At 39.8% G+C, this 21,483-nt stretch overlaps 1 protein-coding gene across 3 annotated transcripts in view; it reads right to left on the bottom strand.

Annotated features, from left to right (window-relative positions):
• Window positions 1–21,483, bottom strand: part of PDE1C (phosphodiesterase 1C) — a 749,644-nt gene that overhangs the window by 608,686 nt on the left and 119,475 nt on the right. For all 3 annotated transcript variants that reach the window (XM_058296802.2, XM_071215096.1, XM_058296801.2), the window contains exon 2: window positions 26–112. In XM_058296802.2, the coding sequence (XP_058152785.1) occupies window positions 26–112 (87 nt within the window). The remainder of the gene's footprint in view (window positions 1–25; window positions 113–21,483) is intronic.

The following is a 21,483-nucleotide window of genomic DNA, read 5'->3' as shown; positions in this document are numbered from 1 at the left end:
TAGAAAGAAATCGGGTGTGGCTTACCTTGCTCTTCTGTGCCTTCCAGTTTCACCACAGTTTCCTCCGGGTTGTTCCACTCCTCAGCAACAGCCCTTCTCCTGGCTCCCTCCTCTATCAGAAGTCAAAGGAAAGGAACATATCTGGTCAAGCACCTGAGATAAGAGAAGCCCGCCCTCAGTGGTGACCCCTCTGGGGTGTCTGATGAGGCCGACTAGTTCCCCTGCCTTGACTTTCCTCCCGCACCCTGTTCCTCGTCTCTCCTGGCTGGCCTTCTGCCCTCCCCTTGCCTCTTAAACATTGGTGTTCCCAAGGCTTCTGTTCCAACCCCTTTTCTCCTCCCGTCTTCCAAGCGAAGGCACCTGCCCCCTCGGGTTCAAATGCCACCCAAATGGTGTTACCAGCACACAAAAGGACCAGAGCCATCAGGGCGACAGGCAAGCCAGCACTGGGAGGTGCGCCAGTGGGGAGGACAGACCTGCTTCCTGCAGACCCCTGGAATGCTCCTCGTGTGACAAGCACCCTGCGGCCTGGGGGCACCGGTCTAGAGGAGGCAGGAGAGGAACGGCATGCCAAACGCCGTGCTCCAGAATGTCATTTGCCACAACTCTGTGAGTAGTTAAAATAACCCCCATTTTTCAAGTGGGAAAAGCAAACTCAGAGAACCCATCAGGTCCGGAGCCCACAGGTGGCAGAGCCAGGATCCAAGCACGTGTCTTTGACAAATTCAGTGGCCTTTCCACTTCCCCACAGCAGTTCCCTGGGTATGAAGGCTGAAAAAAGTAGTAAGCAGAATCTAGAAAGTTCCTGCAGAATTTTTTCCTTAACATTGTTTTATTTGCACCTATTTTATTTCATTTTTACTGAAGTATTTTCTCTCAGTTTTTGTATAATTTGTATGACTTCTGAGCATGGGTGAATAAAAATCAATTCTACATCTTATTTTCCCAAAGTCCAGAAATTAATGGGGTGGATAAAAGATCCCCTGATTTGCCTTGGACACAAAGCAAAGCTTCTCTGCCCACAATCCAAGCAGGTTGGGGAGAGAGTGAAAAGTGGGTTTTGCCCAATTTACTAAACACTAATTTGCCAATCAGCAACTCACCCAACTACTGATTGACAGATAATTGACTCACCAACACCTCATTTCTAGCAACATGGTATATAGTTTACAAATGCCCATGTTCCATCAAGGCAACCCAAATTATAGTGTATTCTTAGAATTACAATTTGTATTTGTATTCTGAATTTCAAGTACCGTGTTTATCACACGTATCAAAGATTTTATACACATAGAATGAGGTTCTCTTGTCCAATTCATTTTTAGAACAACCCACTAGTTTTTCCATTCTTCTTGATGGAATAGAGGTAGAGTTGAAGGTACTACATAGGGAATTGTGGAGGAATATTGTCAGACTGTGTCTGCATGTCCCCCCAGGTGCACACACACAAACATACACATTCACACTCATTCACATATACCCAACATAAAAGTTTCTTCCATTTGTTAATTTTCAGATATCCATGTCTATTTAAATATGTTGGGTAACAGATGTGGCTCAAGCAATTGGGTACCTGCCTCCCAAATGAGAGGTCCTGGGTTTGGTTACTGGTGCCTCCTAAAGACGATGAGCTGACACAACAAGCAGATACAATGAGCAGGGAGCTGCTGTGGCTCAAGCAGATGGGTGCCTGCTTCCCACATGGGAGGTCCCAGATTCAGTTCCCGGTGCATCCTAAAGAAGACAAGCAGGCAAAGAGCAGACACCACGAGCAGATAAAAAGTGGACACAACGGGCAGAAACAACAATCAGACACAGCAAGCAGACAACAAGCAGACAGATGAGGAATCCATTTTGGGGTGGGTGGAATTAAACAAACAAACAAACAAACAAATAAATAAATAAATAGATAAGTTTAGGGAAAATCTCACCATTCCTATAACATAGTGATCTTCTGAGAGAAAGGATCTTTGAGGAGGGAGGGCAAGAGTATAAGCACTTCTTGAGCATTTATTAGGCCCCTGGTGCTCTACCACATACCATCACCACCATTCTCCAGCTTACTGAAAACTCACAGCCTCAGGCCAGTGGGTGTCAACAGTCTGGTTCCCAGAGGAGGAAAATGAGGCTCAAAATGGAAAGTGCACCACTGCCCTGGGTCACTGCCTAGAAGGGAAGTCGTGATTCAAACACAGATCTGTCTTGCACCAAAGGCCATGAATTTTGGAGTGAGGAGAGGACTGAGGATAAAGTTTAGAGCAGCCGTTTCTCCTCTCATCTATTGACCTGATCACTCTCAAGAGCTGAAGAGCAACTGCACAGTGACAAAAGAATAAAAACCCCAGAGAGAATGACATCAACCTCAATCACTGCGCAGGTTCTAAAAAAGACAATTTTAATTTAAAAATTCCCTTCTTTTGTGAGACAGACTCTCTTTTAGCACAATTACAAGGCACATCCGTTATTAGCCTGGCTTTGATTTGCCAAAAGACAGCACAGGTGAGTTCCAAAAGAAGAACAATTTGCAAAAGTCAAATTGACAATGGGTGTGGGAGGGGGAGGAATCAAGGGGTCACAGTCCCTAACTCATGGTAGAATTACTTTTGGATGACTGTGGGATGTTATTCTATTATGTTAAATTCTTCCACATGCATAAAATAGATGCCCCAGAGTCACAGGAACATTCCTGACTTCTTCCTGCTTTCTCTTCAAGTGCATCATTCAATAATTAGCAAAACAGTTAGCAACACGTAAGCACACTAGGAAGGAGAGAAATGGAATTTTGATAGCAGGTCTGCTATAAACTTGATCAGCTTAATGCTATTTATTTTTTCACATTCAGATTCTATATTCACCAAATGGCCTAATTTTCTGAAAAGATGGTTCTTTCTATGTAGGCCTACTGAACTAATCTTCCCCATTTGTCCACTCTCTGGACAAGCCCTATTGCAAATCCCATCAATTTGTTCAAATCCCCTTATTCCAACCCACAATAACTTCTCCTTTTTCTACCTCCCTTTGCACTTTTGCTCACACAATTAGCATATATAAGCAATATATATTTAATGTATTCAGTATTGATCTGACATGTGCTAGACATTATGATGAGAACTGGGAATAAAATCATTAGTAATAATGGCTGAATTAAATGAACGCTTATTAAGGACAGGTATTTGCTAGATGCTTTCGTATTAAATTATTTAGTCCTCCTAGATGAGGAATGTCCTACTGTTACTGCAACTCTACAGAAGATGTAAACTGACTTGCTTAGCAACCTGCTGAGGGTTGCCCAGCTCATGAATGATAGAACTGGAATTTGGACCCAGGTAACCTGGTTCTAGAGCCCATGTAATTAATCACTACTCCATAGCTGCCTCTCATGGCTCACATGCAAGGGAGCTCATCATTGAATAAAAGACACAAATGTAATCAGAAGATGACACAATGGTGTGATAAATGCTATGATTGAGGGTACCCAGGAATGGCCAGCACAGACTGAGAAGGTATGGTAGAAAATCATTAGGCAGGTATGGGGATGGGGAGATGTTCCAGGAGGGAGGAAAAACAAAAAATGTTCTTGACAATTTAGCAATTGACATTATATCTGACTCCAGATTCCTCCTAGCACTACTACCCTATAATGATATGATATTGCTATCATTATAGGATAGTATTGATAATGAATGGGAATGTGTCATCACCTAAAGAATAACTTTAACCGTAACTTACAAAAAGTGGTATGCTGGTAAACCACCTCTGCAGGGCAGAAAAAAGAAAGAAAATATACCTGATATATATAGCATTTGCAGACTACTTTCCCAGTTTCCATGGTGCAAATACTCCCATCATGGCAGATTTCAAGCTACAAACCAGAGATCACTGAACTGGAAGTTGGGAAAAGATACACATATTTGGTTCTTGCAAGCAGTTGTAAGCTGGCTCTAGTGCACTACTGCATGAAGTTCCTGTAGTGAATGTCAAAAGCTAAGAGAAGGAGCCAAGAGCTAGGTGGACAGGAAAATGACCACCCCCAAAGGAGAAAACTCAAGAGGGGAGGAAACATGCACTGAATCTCTAGAAGGCCACATCAGTGAAGATAGCACTCAAAAAGTAGAGTCTCAAAACTGAAATGGGTAAGTCATATCATCAAATGGTGACATAAGACATCCTCTGGAAAAGTTTCCCCTCAGAATCACCTAATAAAAGGACAAATACCACTTGCTTAGAACTCTGGAGTAAGATAGAGACTGCAGAAGAACCCTACAAATGGTGACTCAAAGAAAACACCAAAAAACAGTAGGAGATTTATGCCCTAGACCTGCCAGTCTAGACCCCTCCCACTCACTGGGCCCAACACAGCTTAAGAGTCACACAGGAGAAGCAAAGCCAGGTAACTCCTGCCACAGATGCAGACAATAGAACCAGTCACAGCAGCAAGTCACAGCCCCATGCATATCCATGCACAGGGACCTGCCTACAGAGACCAGGGTGGAGCAAAGGTGGCTCAGGAGAGCCACATACAAAAGTGCCCCCCAGGAAGAAAAGACACCACAGCAAAACTGTTGGCAAGAAGTGCACCCACTCAATCCAGCCTCTGTTTGCTAGACCACCTAAATGCAAAACAAACCTTTCTGAATTGACCCTATCTGGCTCTGTGGGGTGGGATACTTTAGCAGGGAAGAAACCAGAGGCAGAAAAACCTCAAAGAATAAAAAAGGAGGGAGGGGAATTGAACTGCAGTAAGACAGGATAGGTCCCAGAATTGAATAAAAGGGGCAATGAGTGCGAGAGGGAATTTAGACAATTCATAGGAATTGGGGGGGAAATTCTGCACAAAATACACTGAACAGATCAAGATTCCCAGAGAAGGAACAGAGGAAAAGAAACTCTCTCCTAAAGGCAAAACAATTGCTTTCAAAAGGGAAATCTTAAAAATTGAACAGTATATCCTGGCAATAAGCAGGTGCAGAAAAGCTGAGAAAATCTGAACAACTGAATACAGACCACTCTATAAGGCCCTGAATAATTTGGAGCAAGCATCAAAGAAGAGTCTTACACAAAACCATTCAACAATAAAACCTTAGGCAAGAGGGGGAAATTGACCTTCAGAGGTAGCACATCATACTAATGAGATGCCCCAACATCAGGAAAAAATACCAGCCATACTAAGAAACAGGAAGATACAGCTTAGTCAAGGGAACAAATTAAAACTTCAGAGGACACAAAGACTTTGGAACAATGAATTAAAGATGTTCCAACAAATTTCCGAAATCAATTGAAAGGGATGAAGGAAAATATGGATAGAAATAAACTAATGATTGGTATAGGGCTGACAGATATTAAAAAGATAATGTGTGAGCAAAAAGAAGAATTAGAAAATTTAAAAAGAAACATCAGGAGGCAGGGCAAGATTAGCGTCTGAGTGAGTACACCTCCTAGTCTCTCCTGGGAAGGACCGGCTAGGTGGGGTGAGAATCTTGCTGGAGCCGGCTATTTCAGGAGCCTTCAGGGCAGGAGGTGTCTGGATGTAGGTTTGGGAAGACTGCAACAAGGGTGGTGCTTGCTGGAGGTGGGACTGCGGGTTTCTGGCTCAGAGGGCAGAGGTTGTGGGAGGGCGGGCCCCTTCCCCCTAGGGCTGAGGGCTGTGGACTGTCGGTCACATGTGGAGGTGTTCCTGGTCCTGTGTTCCCCAGGCATGTGGTCCCCAGGTCCGTGTTCCCTGGAACCCCGTGGCCCACATTCCGTGGACCCATGTGCCCTGGGAACGTGGCGTCTTGGGCTTCTGTTTCCTGAATCTGGCGCTCCCCAAGGTCTTGGATTCCCCTAGCCCTCTGGTCTCCCAATGGCTCCAGGAGCGGGAGGGACTTGGTAAGAGGTGCAAAGGGACCTGATGAGTGCAGGTTCAATTTTCTGGTGCCCATCTCTTTTTTTTCTTATTATTTTTTTCTTTTATTTTCTTTTTCAGTTTGGAGGAGCATGTGGCTGGCTTTGGGAGAGCCTGGGAGGAAAGAAGGGATGAAGGGGCCTGATTTGCCTAAATGCCCTGGGATGGGGGACTTGGTCAGGGAGAGGGTGGAGTCAGAAAGTTAACTGGTCCTCCTGTAGCACACCTGAGGGAGAGGGACAGTGGGGCATGCTTTACAGGCTTCAAAAGCATGTTTAGGGTTCCTGGCAAGGTATGGGTGCTCTCTCTCAAGAAATTAAGAATCATTATTTTCTGTGGTGAGTTGGTTCACCAGGGACCCATTTGAATCTCCTACCGAACCCATCACACAGCTTTCCTGCTGCCCTGGGAGAGAGGGAAGCAAGGAAGGGACAAAAGGGGAAGGTCAGATTCACAAGTGGTTTATTTACCTGCAAAGAGGATTCCTTGCTTGAAGCCTTGTCTGGTCTTTTTTGTTGGTTTGTTTTCTTGTTTTTCCTTCCTCTATATCCCCCAAGGACTTTTTTTCTTTTTCTTTTTTTCTCAGTCTTTTTCTTGCTTCCGTCCCCCCCGCCCCCCCTTTTTCCTTTTTCTTTTTTTTTATATTAGGTGCTCCAGGGAGCTTTTCTTATCTGCTGTGTTTGCTCATCCTCAATTTCCTCTTTTCTGTGTGCATTGATTTTGGCTACCAATGCTTTCCCCTTTCCTTTACAAGTTTCTATCCTCCATCATTTATTGTTTCTCTTACATTTAACTTCTCCTTGTTTAGCCCCCAATTTTTCTGACTTTTTATCTCTAATACCTCTGTTCTGTTTTCTATCTTTTATTCACTCTGTATATTATTGTCTTTTCTTTTCTCTTTCCCTCTCTCCTGATCACACTGGCCTTTTAATTCATACTATATCCCTCCCCATATTCAGTTTACTATTTCATTATAGGTAACCCACTTTTCTTACTGTTATAACTCTACACAGCTTACATGATTCTAATATCCATTCTCCTAGATCTCACATGGTTTTTCTGCTAACATTTACTATCAATAGTACTATTATATTTTTCTTTTCTTACCCCATTTGCTTTCTCTGGCCCTAATATTTACCTTCAAGGAAACTTAGCCAACAACAAGGAAATAGAATAAGAAGAACAAAGTGACAAAGAGAAGACTTAACATGCATGCAAAAACAACAACTAATTAAACCCTGAGACTAGATGAAGCAGCTAATCAACTGAATAAATCCATCAAGATAAAATGATGACCAAACAGCAACAGAAAACTACAAACTAAACCAATAATCAGGAAAACATGGCCCAATCCAATGAACAAACTAAAAACCAGGAAGAGGAGCAGAACATCAAACAACTAATCAAAGTTCTCAAAACATATATCAGGGACCAATTTAATGAAGTGAAGGAAAAGATTAAGGAAATTAAGAAAACACTTGGAAAGCATACAGAAGAAATTGTAATCATACACAAAAAGATAATGGATATGATGGTGATGAACAGCACAATTCAAGAAATCAAAAATATGCTCTCAACAAACAGCAGATTTGAAGAGGCAGAGGAAAGAATTGGTGATGTGGAAGATGTCTTCTGTCTGAAATCAAACAGATAGTAGAACTGATCAATAAAAAGAAAGAAAAAATCTGGCAGTGACTTAGGGGCCTGAGTGACAATGCAAAACACACAAACATGTGCATTATAGGCATTCCAGAAGGAGAAGAAAAGAGAAAGGGAACAGAAGGGGTGTTGGAGGAAATAATAGCTGAAAACTTCCCAAACCTATTGAGGGAGATGAATATTCATGTCCAGGAAGCACAACGCCCCCCAAACAGCATAAATCCCAACAGGCCTACCCCAAGACATATACTTGTCTAATTATTCAATGCTCAAGACAAAGAGAAAATAGTAAAAGCAGCAAGGGAAAAGAGGTTCCATACAAAGGAGGTTCCATGAGATTAAGTGCTGATTTTTCATCCGAAACCATGGAGACAAGAAGGCAGCGGTATGACATAGTCAAGGTACTAAAAGAAAAAAAATTCCAACCAAGAATACTCTATCCAGCAAAGCTAGCATTCAGATGTGATGGAGAGTTCAAAATATTCACAGATAAACAGAAACTAAGAGAATATGCCAACAAGAAACTTGCCCTTCAAGAAATACTAAGGGAAGTTCTGCAGGAAGAAAGAAAAAACCAGGAGAGACAGAGTTGGAGGAGAGTGTAAGAACAACTAAAAAGACAAAAAGAGAAAAAATATCAAACAAAATATGACAAACACAAATCCAAAGAAAACATGGCTAATATAAGTAATTCCTTGAAAGTAATAACACTGAATGTCAATGAATTAAACTTACCTGTTAAGAGACACAGATTGGAAGGGTGAGTAAGGAAATATGACCCATCTATATGCTGTCTACAAGAAACACATCTTAGATCCAGGGATTCAAGGAGATGGAAAGTGAATGGCTGGAAAACAATCTTATAGGCAAACAATAACCAAAAAAGGGCAGGAGTAGCTATATTAATATCAGACAAAATAGACTTTAAATGCAAAACAATTGTGAGAGACAAAGATGGACACTACATATTAATGAAAGGGATAATCTTTCCAGAAGAAAAATCAATCATAAACATTTATGCTCCTAACAAGGGTGCCTCCAAATATATGAGACAAACGCTGGAAAAGCTAAGTGAAGGAATAGATGCCTCTACAATTATACACCACTATCACTATTGAACAGAACATCTCAAAAGAAAATCAATAAAGAAAGAAAGACTGAACAATATATTGGAGGATTTGGAACTAATAGACATATACAGAACATTACACTTATTGTGGGAAACTGGATTACTTGTTCCCTATTTGTTGCACTTGTCCCCAATTATTGTAAACATTGCCATGCTGATGAGGAACAGCTGCTTTGGAGCTCCTAATAAATATGATGTGGAAACTAGGGTCGAGGCTCTCAGTTCCAGAAACAGCACCCTTTGGTTCCATCTTTGGTTCCTCACTCATGTTTCTCTTTGTCCTTTTTTTCTGTAAGTTCAGCATTGCCTTCCCTTTGAGGAAATCTATTGCTGAGCTGGTTCTCAGCATATACCCAAATGCAGCAGGATATTCTTCTCAAGTGCACATGGATCATTCTCCAAGATAGATCACATGCTAGGCCACAAAGTATCAATGAATTCAGAAAGATTGAAATCATACAAAATAATTTCTCTGACCACAGTGGAATGAAGCTGGAAATCTATAGGGGCCAGAGACCCAGATTTGGCACCAAGATATGGAAGTTAAACAACACACTCTTAGAAAAACAGTGGGTCAAGGAGGAAATCTCAAAAGAAATCAATAACTACCTTGAAACTAATGAAAATGACAACATAGCATATCAAAACTTATGGGATGCAGCAAAAGCTGTACTTAGAGGGAAATTCATAGCCATAAATTCATACATCAAAAAATAAGAAAAATCTAAAATTGAAGAACTAACTGCACACTTGGAGGAATTAGTAAAAAAGTAACAAACTATACCCAAAGGAAGAAGAAAGGAAGAAAGAACTAAATTAGTTCAGAGCAGAACTAAATGAAATAGAAAATAAGAAAGCATTAGAAATAATAAAACTAAGAGCCGGTTCTTTGAGAAGATCAATAAAATTGAAAAACCCTTAGCTAGACTAACAAAGAAAAAAAGAGAGAAGAAGCAAATACACAAAATAAGAAATGAGAAAGGGGATATCACCACTGACCCCACAGAAATAAAGACCATTATAAGTGTATACTTTGAAAAACTATATTCCAACAAGGAGGACAATTTAGAGGAAATGGACAAATTCCTAGAAACACATAAGCAGCCCATATCAACGTAAGAAGAAATTGATTATCTCAACAAACCAATCACAAGTAAAGAGATAAAATCAGTCATTTAAAACCTCCCAACTAAAAAGAGCCCTGGCCAGATGGCTTCACAGTTGAATTCTTCCAAACATTCTGGAAAGAACTAACACCAATTTTGCTTAAACTCTTCCAAAAAATCAAAACAGAAGGAACATTGCCTAACTCATTCTACAATGCCAACATTACCCTAATATCAAAGCCAAACAAAGACACCACAAGAAAGAAAAATTACAGACTAATCTCTCTAATGAACCTAGATGTGAAAATCCTCAACAAAATCCTTGCTAATCATATTCAACAACACACTAAATAATTATACACCATGACCAACTGGGCTTCATACCTGTTATGCAAGGATAGTTCAATATAACAAAATCAATTAATGTAATACACCACAAAACCAGATTGAAGGGAAAAAATTACATGATCATATCTATAGATGCAGAAAAAGCATTCGACAAAATACAGCACCTTTTCTTGATAAAAATACTGCAAAAGATTGGAATAGAAGGAAACTTTCTGAACATGATAAAGGGTATATATGAAAAACCCACAGCTAACATCATTTACAATGGTGAAATCTAAAAATCTTTCCCTCTAAGATCAAGAACAAGACAAGGATACCCACTATCACTTCTTCTATTTAACATTGTGTTAGAAGTACTTGCTCAAACAGTGGGGCAAGAATCAGACATAAAAGGCATCCAAATTGGAAAGAAAGAAGTCAAAATTTCACTATTTACAGATGACATGATTCTGTGCATAGAAAGCTTCGAGAACTTGTAAATGAGTCCAGTAAAGTTGCAGGTTATAATATCAATATGCAAAAATCAGTAGCATTTCTGTACACCAATAATGAGCAATCTGAGGAGGAAATCAAGAAAAAATATGCCATTTACAATAGTAAATTAAAAAATCAAGTACCTGGGAATAAATTTAACTAAAGATGTAAAAGGCTTATACACAGAAAACTACACAACACTGTTCAAGAAAATCAAAGACTTAAATAAATGGAAGAATATTTCCTGTTCATGGATTGGAAGACTAAATATTATTAAGATGTCTATCCTACCAAAACTGATCTACAGATTCAATGTAAACCCAATAAAAATCAACACAGAATTTTTTTATGAACTAGTAAAACTAACTATGAAATTTATTTGGAAAGGAAAGAGGCCCCAAATAGCCAAAGACATACTGAAAAAGGAAAAATGAAATTGAAGGAATTACACTGCCTGACTTCAAAACATACTACAAAGCTACAGTAGTGAAAATGGCATGGTATTGCACAAGGATAGACACACTGACCAATGGAACTGAATTAAGAGTTCTGATATAGATCCTCATATATACAGTCATATGATATTCGATAAGGCCACTAAACCCACTCAACTGGGAGAGAATGACCTCTTCAACAAATGGTGCCTAGAGAATTGGATATCCATATGCAAAAGAGTGAAATCTCACACCTTATACAAAAATCAACTCAAGATGAATAAAAGACCTAAATATAAGAGCCAAGACCATAAAGACCTTGGAAAACAATGTAGGGAAGCATCTATAGGACCTTGTGCTAGGAATGGCTTCATGAACTTCATACCCAAAGCATGAGCAGCGAAAGAACAAATAGATAAATGGAACTTCCTCAAAATTAAAGCCTTTTGCACCTCAAAGGAGTTTGTCAAGAAAGTGAAAAGACAGCCTGCTCAATGGGAGAAAATATTTAGTAACCATATATCTGATAGGAGACTAATATCCTGCATATAAAGAACTTCTATATCTCAAAAATAAAGACAAAAAATCCATTTTAAAAATGGGCAAGAGATTTGAACAGATGCTTCTCCAAAGAAGAAATACAAATAGCTAAAAAGCACATGAAAAAATGCTCAAAATCATTAGCTATTAGAGAAATGCAAATCAAAACTACAACGAGATACCATCTTACTCCCATGAGACTGGAAGCTATCAAAAAAAAACAAAGACTACAAGTGCTGGAGAGGATGTGGAGGAATGGGAACACTCATCTATTGCTGGTGGTATTTGCAGAAGGATCCAGCCTTTCTGGAGGACAGTTTGGTGGTTTCTTAAAAAACTAGCTATAGATTTGCCATATAACCTAACAATTCCACTGCTGGGTACATGCCCAGAAGAACTGAAAACAGAGACACAAACAGACATATGCACACCAATGTTAATAGCAGCATTATTCACTATTGCCAAAAGTTGGAATCAACCCAAATGCCCATCAACAGATGAATGAATAAATAAAATGTAGTGTATATACATACAATTGAATACTAGTTGGATATAAGAAGGAAAACAGTACAAACACATGGGATAACATGGATGAATCTTGAGGACCTTATGTTGAGTGAAGCAAGCCAGGCATTGAAGGACAAATACTACATGACCTCTCTGATATGAAAAATAAGTAAAGCAAGCTGTCTCAGAGAGCTAGAGACTGGATGATAGGCTTAAAGGAAGTTGGGGGGAGAGGAAGGTTGTGAGCTGATGCCTACATGGGTGAAATCTATGATAAGCTGGAGGTAAGTATTAGTACAGGGAAGGGATAAGACAGGGGCATAGGGATATCTTTGGCTGGGCTTTTGCAAGCTTGAGGGGGGTTAGGGTTGGGAGGATGGGTCAGATGACCCAAAGAATTGGGGGGAGTACTGGGGGGAACATTTGAACATGGGAGATTGTCAGGTATGTAGTTGAAACTATAATGTTGAGAAAACTCTTTAGAAAATATAATAAGGAAGGATTACCCATTTAAGATGCTTAAGGGGGGCATCTGGCACAGTGGCCAGCTTCTAGGGAGTGTATGTGTGTGCTCATCTTGTCATAGTGTGTTATATAATTGGGTGGAGACCCATACAATGAGTGTGAAGGTATACCCACATCTTGGGGAGGAATTGTCTCTGGAGAGAATTGGTGGCTCCCAATGGGTTACGGCAGTCTAGTATGTCAAGCCCTTGGCATTGTTGCGAGTATCTGTGGATCTGGTCTTTCAAGTAATGACAGTTGATTGTCACTGTGGGCCCTATGGGGAGGGGGAGAGAGGTATAGAATAGATCGAATCAGGGTAACTGGGGGGCAGTGGAAGTGTTCTGCAGGACTGTGCAGTGATGGATATAAGACATGTTAAATTACACCAAAAATGTATAAAAGTCTATAGGCTAGGGAAGCAGATTTGGCCCAATAGATAGGGTGTCTGCCTACCACATGGGAGGTCCAAGGTTCAAACCCCGGGCCTCCTTGACCTGTGTGGGGCTGGCCCGTGCGTAGTGCTGATGTGTGCAAGGAGTGCCGTGCCACACAGGGGTGTCCCCCACATAGGGGAGCCCCACAAGTAAGGAGTGTGCCCCATAAGGAGAGCCGCCCAGCGTGAAAGAAAGTGCAGCCTGCCCAAGAATGGTACCGCACACATGGAGAGCTGACAAAGAAGATGATGCAACAAAAAGAAACACAGATTCCCAGTGCCACTGATAAGGATAGAAGCAGTCACAGAAGAACACACAGCAAATGGTCACAGAGAGCAGATAACTGGGGGGAGGAGGGGGCAGGGAAGGGGAGAGAAATAAATAAAAAATAAATCTAAAAAAAAAAGTCTACAGGCTAAAATATAAACCATAATGTGAAACATAAAGTAACTAAAAATTTAGAAAATTATACAGTTTAAAATATAAACCATAATGTAAACCAAAATGGAACCATGTTTGAAAGCTATGTTTCAATATCTGTACAATAGCTGCAGCAAATATAACATGAACATGTAAAGGGATCATTGCTGGGGAAGGGGGAAAACAGTTTGATGTTGGATATATGGGAATCCCCTATGTTGTATATGTGAATTACTGTGATCTAAATCTTTTGTAAAAACAAAATTAAAAATTAGAAGAAAAAAAAAAGCAATGATGTAGACACTGAAGAAGAAATGAAAGAAATTGCCTTGCTATTGTACATACAGGGCAATACCTATTGCAGTAATGAAATGCAAATGTCAAAAACAAATCTTTATAATATTTTTCATTTTTTAATACCCCAAATTATTTTTACTCTATTTTAGTTTTTCTAAGTTAGTATGTATTCTATTTCTAATTTTTAAACACATCACTATATTTCATTTTCCTATTAATTGAATTTGGCAATATGTAAGGCTTCATTTTTGAAGGAGTTTTGGATCACAGAGAGGTTCAACTATGGCAGGAGAGAAACACTGGTGTGGAGTGTTATTGATGGGAGGCACATGGTTGGGAGGGAGCTCTCCAGAGCATGTACATAGGGTACATAAAAATGTTTGGGTATATGTTGGGTACTTTCATAGTAGTTACAGTTACAAAAGACAACTGAGGGAGTGCTGAGTTCCTAGCCTGGGGAGCTCTATCACATTCCCCAACGGAATAGCAGCAATCCCCCAAGTGAAAAGGCAAAAACCAATGAAGAAGCGTGGTCCAACAATGAACTCTTGATACTGATGACTAAGCTTATGAGTCTGTGCCTGAAATATGAACTAGGCCTAGAGCTGCAGTGTGCCTAAGAGTTACCTCCTGAGAGCCTCCATGTTGCTCAAATATGGCTACTCTCTAAGCCAAACTCAGCATTACCTTCCCCCCAGGATGGGACATGACTCCTGGGATGAGCCTCCCGGGTGCTGAGAGAGTGCTACCAAGCATTACCAGCTGGTAATGTAACTAGAAAAAGACCTTGAATAAAAAGCTCAACTCAGACCAGCAGACTCTCTCAGCCTACATGTAGGATCATGTGTTAAAAACAGCTTTTTGACCTTGAAAAAAGGGGTAAATGGCAAAGACAAATGAGTTTATATGGTTAAGAATCTTCAAAAAAGAGCTGGGAGGTCATCAGAGAGGTCACACTTATGCACTCCTCAGCAGGACCCCAGAGACAGCCAAAGTAGGTACAACCTCAGGTATGGTTGTCCTGAAGGCTATGGAGACCCACAGATTCTATGGTAATGGCAAATGGCTCTGGAATTCAGTGCCATGTCAGTTGGCCCTACTTTGTAATTTGTGTTCCTGAGTATGAAGGAGTTGTACTCAGAGGTGACCTTTCTACACATGCCTCTTCTGTCACTTTTACTGAACTTGTGGTTGGCAATAGGCTTGGTGTATATTCAGGAGACTTGACTCTCTGGACTGTCCATGTGCTAGCTGGGCCCTGAGCCTTGCAACTCCTACTCTCTGATTCATTGGACTTACCCAGGCCAGCTAACAGGGAGGTGAAGATGGTCAACCACCATACCAGGGAACCAAGAGTGCCTACAGCTGCAAGCAGGAGAATTGCATCCATCATCCATGTGGAATCTAAGCCCCCTCTTGATCTAAAGGTGGAGTGGACATCACCATCCCAGGGTCCACAGGATGGAGGAATAAAATATGGATTAGAGTGGACTTACTGATAAGAGATGTGATGTGGGGGCATTTTTCAGACTTGGAGTTGTCCTGAATGATGTTGCAGGGACAGATCCCGGACATTATACATCCTGCCATAACCCACTGGGTAGACTGGGGGAAGAGTGTAAACTACAATGTGGATTGTTATCCGATGGTGTGGCGGTGCTCCAGGGAGTGTTTGCCAAGTACAAGGAGTATGCTGTGGTGGTGGTGGGGAGTTGTTGATGTGGAGGTTTGGGGTGAGGTGGTATGGGGGTAGATGGGAACCTCTTATATTTTTCAAATGTAACAAAAGAAAAATTATGGAGATGAAAGGCAAAAAAATGAAGTTACAAAAACACTAGAGGCATGCAAAAGTATATTTGAACAGGCAGAAGGAAGAATTAGTAAACTAGAAAACAGGAAAATCGAACTCATACAGTCTGAAGAATAGACAGAGAAAAGAAAGGAAAAAATTGAGCAGTGTGTCAGGGATTTGAGTGACAAATATGTAACTCTACTATTTATTCCTATAAGAGTTAGAATACAATTCCCCCAAAAAAATTCATATTTCCTGACAATGAATATATAAAATATAAAGAGGTACTAAAGTGCAAACATAAAGAGGGAAAACAGGATTATTGGATTAGAGAACATGTGTGCTATTGAAGCTAAGTTGGTATCTTTCCATAATTAGTAGGTTACAGACATAGTTTTGTAATAAAAATCCCAAGGAAACCACACAGAAAGCATTTTAAAATTATGCAGAAACAGAAATGAGTAAGGGATCAGTCAGTTTCATTAAAAAAGACCAACTATACAGAAAAGAAGTTACAATAAAGGAAAGGAGAGACAAAAAAGATTTGATATATAAAAACCAAAGAACAAAATGGCTAAAGTAAGCACTTCCTTTACATTGGTTATACTGAATGGTTTTTTTTTGTTTTTTGTCTTTTTTTAAAAAAAAGATTTATTTTTTATTTATCTCTCTCCCCTCCCCACCCCCTAGTTGTCTGCTCTCTGTGTCCATTTGCTGTGTGTTCTTCTGTGACCACATCTATCCTTATCAGCGGCACCAGGAATCTGTGTTTCTTTTTGTTGCATCATATTGTTGTGTCAGCTCTCCGTGTGTGTGGCGCCATTCTTGGGCAGGCTGCACTTTCTTTCGCACTGGGCAGCTCTCCTTACCGGGCACACTCCTTGCACATGGGGCTCCCCTACACGGGGGACACCCCTGCGTGGCAGGGCACTCCTTGTGCACATCAGCACTGCACATGGGCCAGCTCCACACAAGTCAAGCAGGCCCCGGGTTTGAACCTTGGACCTCCCATGTGGTAGGCGGACACTTCCCCATTAATCCATGTTAATGGATTAAATTCCCCAATCAAAAGACACAGATAGGCAGAAAGGACAAAAAAGCATGATGCAACAATATATGGTTTACAAGAGATTCACCTTAGACCCAAAGACACAAATAAGTTGAAAGTGAAAGGATGGAGAAAGATAATTCATGCAAATAGTAAAAACAGAGAGCTGGGAAACTATATTAATATCAGACGACTTTAGGAAATTTTATATTCTATATGTAATTTCTTTGAGTAGTAATTTATGAATACAAATTCTAGCATGTGGAAAAAACTTTAAGTCACAGGCTGTTACAAGATACAGAAAAAGGACACTTTATAGTTAATAAAAGGGTCAATCCACCAAAAATAAATAACAATCATACAACCATAAATAGTTAGGCACCTAAAAATGGTGTCCCAAAATACATGAGTCAAACACAGGTAAAACTGACAGGAGAAATAGACACCACTACAAGAATGGTGGCAACTTCAATACACAACTCTCATCAATAGATAGAACATCTAGACAGAGGAGCAATAAAGAAACAGAGAACTTGAATAATATAATAAATGAATAGACCCAACAGACATATACAGGATAATGCACACCAAAAGAGCAGCATATACATTCTCCTCTAATGCACACAGATCATTCTCCATGACAGACTACATAGTTAATCACAAAATACATCTTAATAAATTTGAAAAGACTGAAATTATACAAAGCACCATCTCTGACCACAATGGAATGAAGCTGGAAATCAACAACAGGCAGAGAACTGGAAATTTCACAAATATATGGAAGTTAAATAACATACTTTTAAACAATCAATAGGTTAAAGAAGAAATTCAAGGGAAATCAGTAAATTCTTGAGACAAATGACAAAAACAGAAAACATCAAAACTTATGAGATACAGCGAAGGCAGTGCTGAGAGGGAAATTTATAGCCATAAATGCTTACATTAAAAGAGAAGGAAGAGCTAAATTCAAAGACCAAATTACACACCTGGTGAATTAGAAAAAGAACAGCCAACACCAAAGCAAGCAGAAGAAAAGAAATCACAAAAATTAGAGCAGAAATAAATAAAATAGAGACTAAAAACACAAGAGAGATCGTTAACAAAACCAAAAGTTTGTTCTTGGAAAAGGTCAATAAAATTGACAAACATTTAGCTAGACTGACAAATAAAAAAAGACAAAACACAAATAAATAAAATCAGAAATGAGGGGGGATATTACTACTGACCCTGCAGATATAAAAAGGATCATAAGAGGATACTTTGAACAACTGTATGCCAACAAATTACAAACCTAAATGAAATGGAAACATTCCTAGTAATGCATGAAAAACCTACATGGATTTAGAAGAAAAGGAAGATCTCAACAAATCTCAAGCAAAGGGATTGACTCAGGCACCAAAACCTCCCAACAAAGAAAACACCAGGACCAGATGGCTTCACAGGTAATTCTACCAAATATTTCAAGAAGAATTAATACCAGTCCTGCTAAACCCTTCCAAAAAATTTGAAGAGGAGGGAACACTACTACATCATTCTATGAAGCTAACACCACTCTAATAACAAAAGATACTACAAGAAAAGAAAATTAGAGATCTTATGAATATAAATGCAAAAATCCTCAACGAAACACTAGTAAATCGTGTATCTCAATTGATGCAAAAACGCATTTGACAAAATCCAGCATCCTTTCTTGAGGAGGTATAAATATATATACCTATAATGGACTATGAAGTTCTGATTCATGTGACAGTTTGAGTGAACCTTGATGACCACACATTGAGTGAAATAAGTCAGACACAAAAGGACAAATATTGCATGATCTCACTGATATGAACTAATGTAAATTAGATAATGGATGGTGGTGACAGTAGGAGAACATTGTGAATTTCATTTATAGCACTGAATTATTTATGTACATGTGGTTAAAAGAGGAAATTTTAGGTCATATATATACTACTAGAATAAAAATTAAAAGACAAAATAGGACTATAAAACACAGTAAGCCTTAGTGTAAATGATGGACTATAATTAATAGTACAATTATAAAAATGGTCTTTCATGATTTATTACAAATGTACCACACTAATGCAAGATGTTAACAATATAGTAGTATAGAGAAACTGTATTTTATATAATTTATGCACTGTATTTCTTTAAATCTACAACTTCTCTGTAAAAAATTATTAATAGTGGTGCAATGATGTGATTTGGTTCGATGATGGAGGAATGTGAGGGGGAGAAGGGATGGGGGTTGAGTTGGACTATCCATGGAACTGAGGGAAGGGTTGGAGGAAAGAGCAGGTGATCTCTGGGGATTTTCAGGTCTGTGGTTAAAACTGAAATGTGGGAATGTTCTTTGGCAACTGTGGAAAGGGAGGGTTATTAATGCAGGGCATCAGGGGAGGATGATATGTAGGATAGCGCACACCTGGGGCATGCCCCTATGGAATATGAAAGTGTTCATCTTGTCATAGTACGTTATCTCAGTAGGTGGAGACCCACAAAAATAAGAAAATATTAAACTCCCATCCTGGGGAGTCCTGCTATGTTCTCAATTAGAGGACCAAGAATCTCTCAAGAATATAGGCAGTCCCTAATAAAAGAAAACAGAAGAATATGTCTAGCCCTTGATATTACTGCATGTAACTATGAGCCTTAGTCTTCAAAAATTGAAACTTAGTGGTTACATAGGTTCCAAGGGGAGGGAGAGGGAAGAACAGAATAGATGGAACACGGGGCATTTTTAGGGCATTGGAATTGTTCTACATGATCTTGCAATGACAAATACAAGCCATTTTAAATTTTGTCAAAGCCTATAAAAGTGTATAAGCAAATTATAAACCATAATATAAACCATTAACCATGTTAGTAGCAATGCTTCAATATTTGTTCATCAATTATAACTATACAAGTAAAATGTTATTAATAGGGGACAGTAGAAGAGGGCAAGAGGGTTGAGTATATGGGAATCCCCTGTAATCTAAATTTCTTTGAAGATAAAGAAATAAAAAGACACTGGGTGAACATAAGAAGAAATAGTTACTGTACCCAAAAGATAACAGATATTATGGTAATGAAAGATACAAGAGAAAAATTTATTTTATTTTTTATTTTTGTATTTTATTTGTTATTTATTATTATTATTAATTTATTTTCTTATTTTTATTGTGTTTGTTTTTTTTTTAACTTTGTTTTGGAAGAGGTTTTGGATCACAGAAGGGTCACAATGTGGCAGAGTAGGATCACTACTGAAGGGTGTCAGTGATGGGGGGATGTGTGGGTAGGAATACACCTGGGGCATGTCTCTAAGGCATATGAACATATTCAAGTGTTCATGGGGCATTATCTTAGTGGGTGGAGACCCACACAATAACCGAAAGAATGTTCAATTCCCATTCCAGGAAGTCCTGCTATATTCTGTGATAGAGTGGCAAGAATCCCCCCAGTACATGTGCAGTGCCTAGCAAAGGAGGACAGATCATTGTTCCAGGCCCTTGGTATTAATGATTGTACTTGTGAATCTTTTCTTGTGAAACTGAAACTTATCCTAGTTATATATATTACCTAAGATTTACCTCCTGAAAGCCTCCTTGCTGCTCAAACGTGGCCTCTCTCTAAGCCAAATTCAGCATATAAATGCACTACCTTTCCTGCAGCATGGGACATGGCTCCTGGGGATGAGCCTCCCTGGCACCAAGGGATTATTACCAAGTGCTGACTAGTGATGAATCTGGAAAAAGATCTTGACCGAAAGGGGGAAATATTAAAGACAAAAGAGCTTTTATTGGCTAAGGGAGTTGAAAGTGAGTTAGGAGGTCATTCCAGAGCTTATGCTTATACACATCTCAAAAGGATCTCATTGACTGCCACTGCATACAGTGCCTCAAACAATGAGGCTCCTGAGGGCTCTAGAAACATTTAGACACCATAGGTAGGGAGACAATCTTGGATTGGCACCCTGTAAATGGATCTTACTTTGGAATATATGCTCCCCAATGTAACAGGGTTAGACTCATTTATAATTTCCCTACTCATGGTTCTTCTGCCCCTTTTATTTGAACCCTTAATTAGCACTATACTTGTCAAATATATGTCCCAGAGACGTAAATCCTCAGTCTGTTCATATGCTGGTTGATCCTTGAATCTCAGCAGAGTTGCAACACCCACTTTCCAGTTCACAGGACAACTAACAAAAGGATGATGAAGAACAACACTATCCCAGGAAGCAGAGAACACCTGCAACTGTAAGCAAAACAGTTCCATCCCTCTATCCCATGGGATCTAAGCCCCCTCTCAATCAGAGGCAGGATGGGCATCACAATCCCCAAATCCTCAAGACTGAGGAATGAACAAACATAAGGGAGGACTGCAACCATGGACTAAAGTAGACTATTATTCTAGCAATGGAAGAACTTTTATCATTGATATAAAGTCAGCGGATAACAGAAGTTCTGAGCAGAGGGAGAAAAAAACATTAAAAAAGTAAACTGAGGGCAAATGGGGTTATGAACCTCATAGGGTTATGCGAGGGAGTCAGGAGGGTCAATGACAGAACCTGAGCAGAAGAGATGTGCTCAATCAGAGAAGGAAAAATGATAATTCAGTCAGGCACAGCTATAGACAACCAAACAGGGCCTTGAGAATGGAACAGAAACTGTGAGTTCAGAGTCTTCCCTGTGGCTCCCTTCCCAATCCACCAAATCCCCCACCCCATTATTGGTTGGGAGGCCCTCCTCTGGGCTTTCAAAGGATCCTATGCTAATGCAACCCTTTCCACAACAAAGGGTTCTTATCTATACATGTATTCCACTGTGCTGTGAGCTGCTTCTGGTATATAGCATACAACAAAGGTCTGCAAACAGGAGCTCATGGACCAAATCTGGCCCATCACTGAATTAGGTCCA

Source organism: Dasypus novemcinctus, chromosome 5 (genome assembly GCF_030445035.2).
Source record: "Dasypus novemcinctus isolate mDasNov1 chromosome 5, mDasNov1.1.hap2, whole genome shotgun sequence".
Lineage (NCBI taxonomy): Eukaryota > Metazoa > Chordata > Mammalia > Cingulata > Dasypodidae > Dasypus > Dasypus novemcinctus.
Note: the sequence above shows the minus strand (reverse complement) of the source record. Positions and strands in the feature narration are given on the sequence as shown.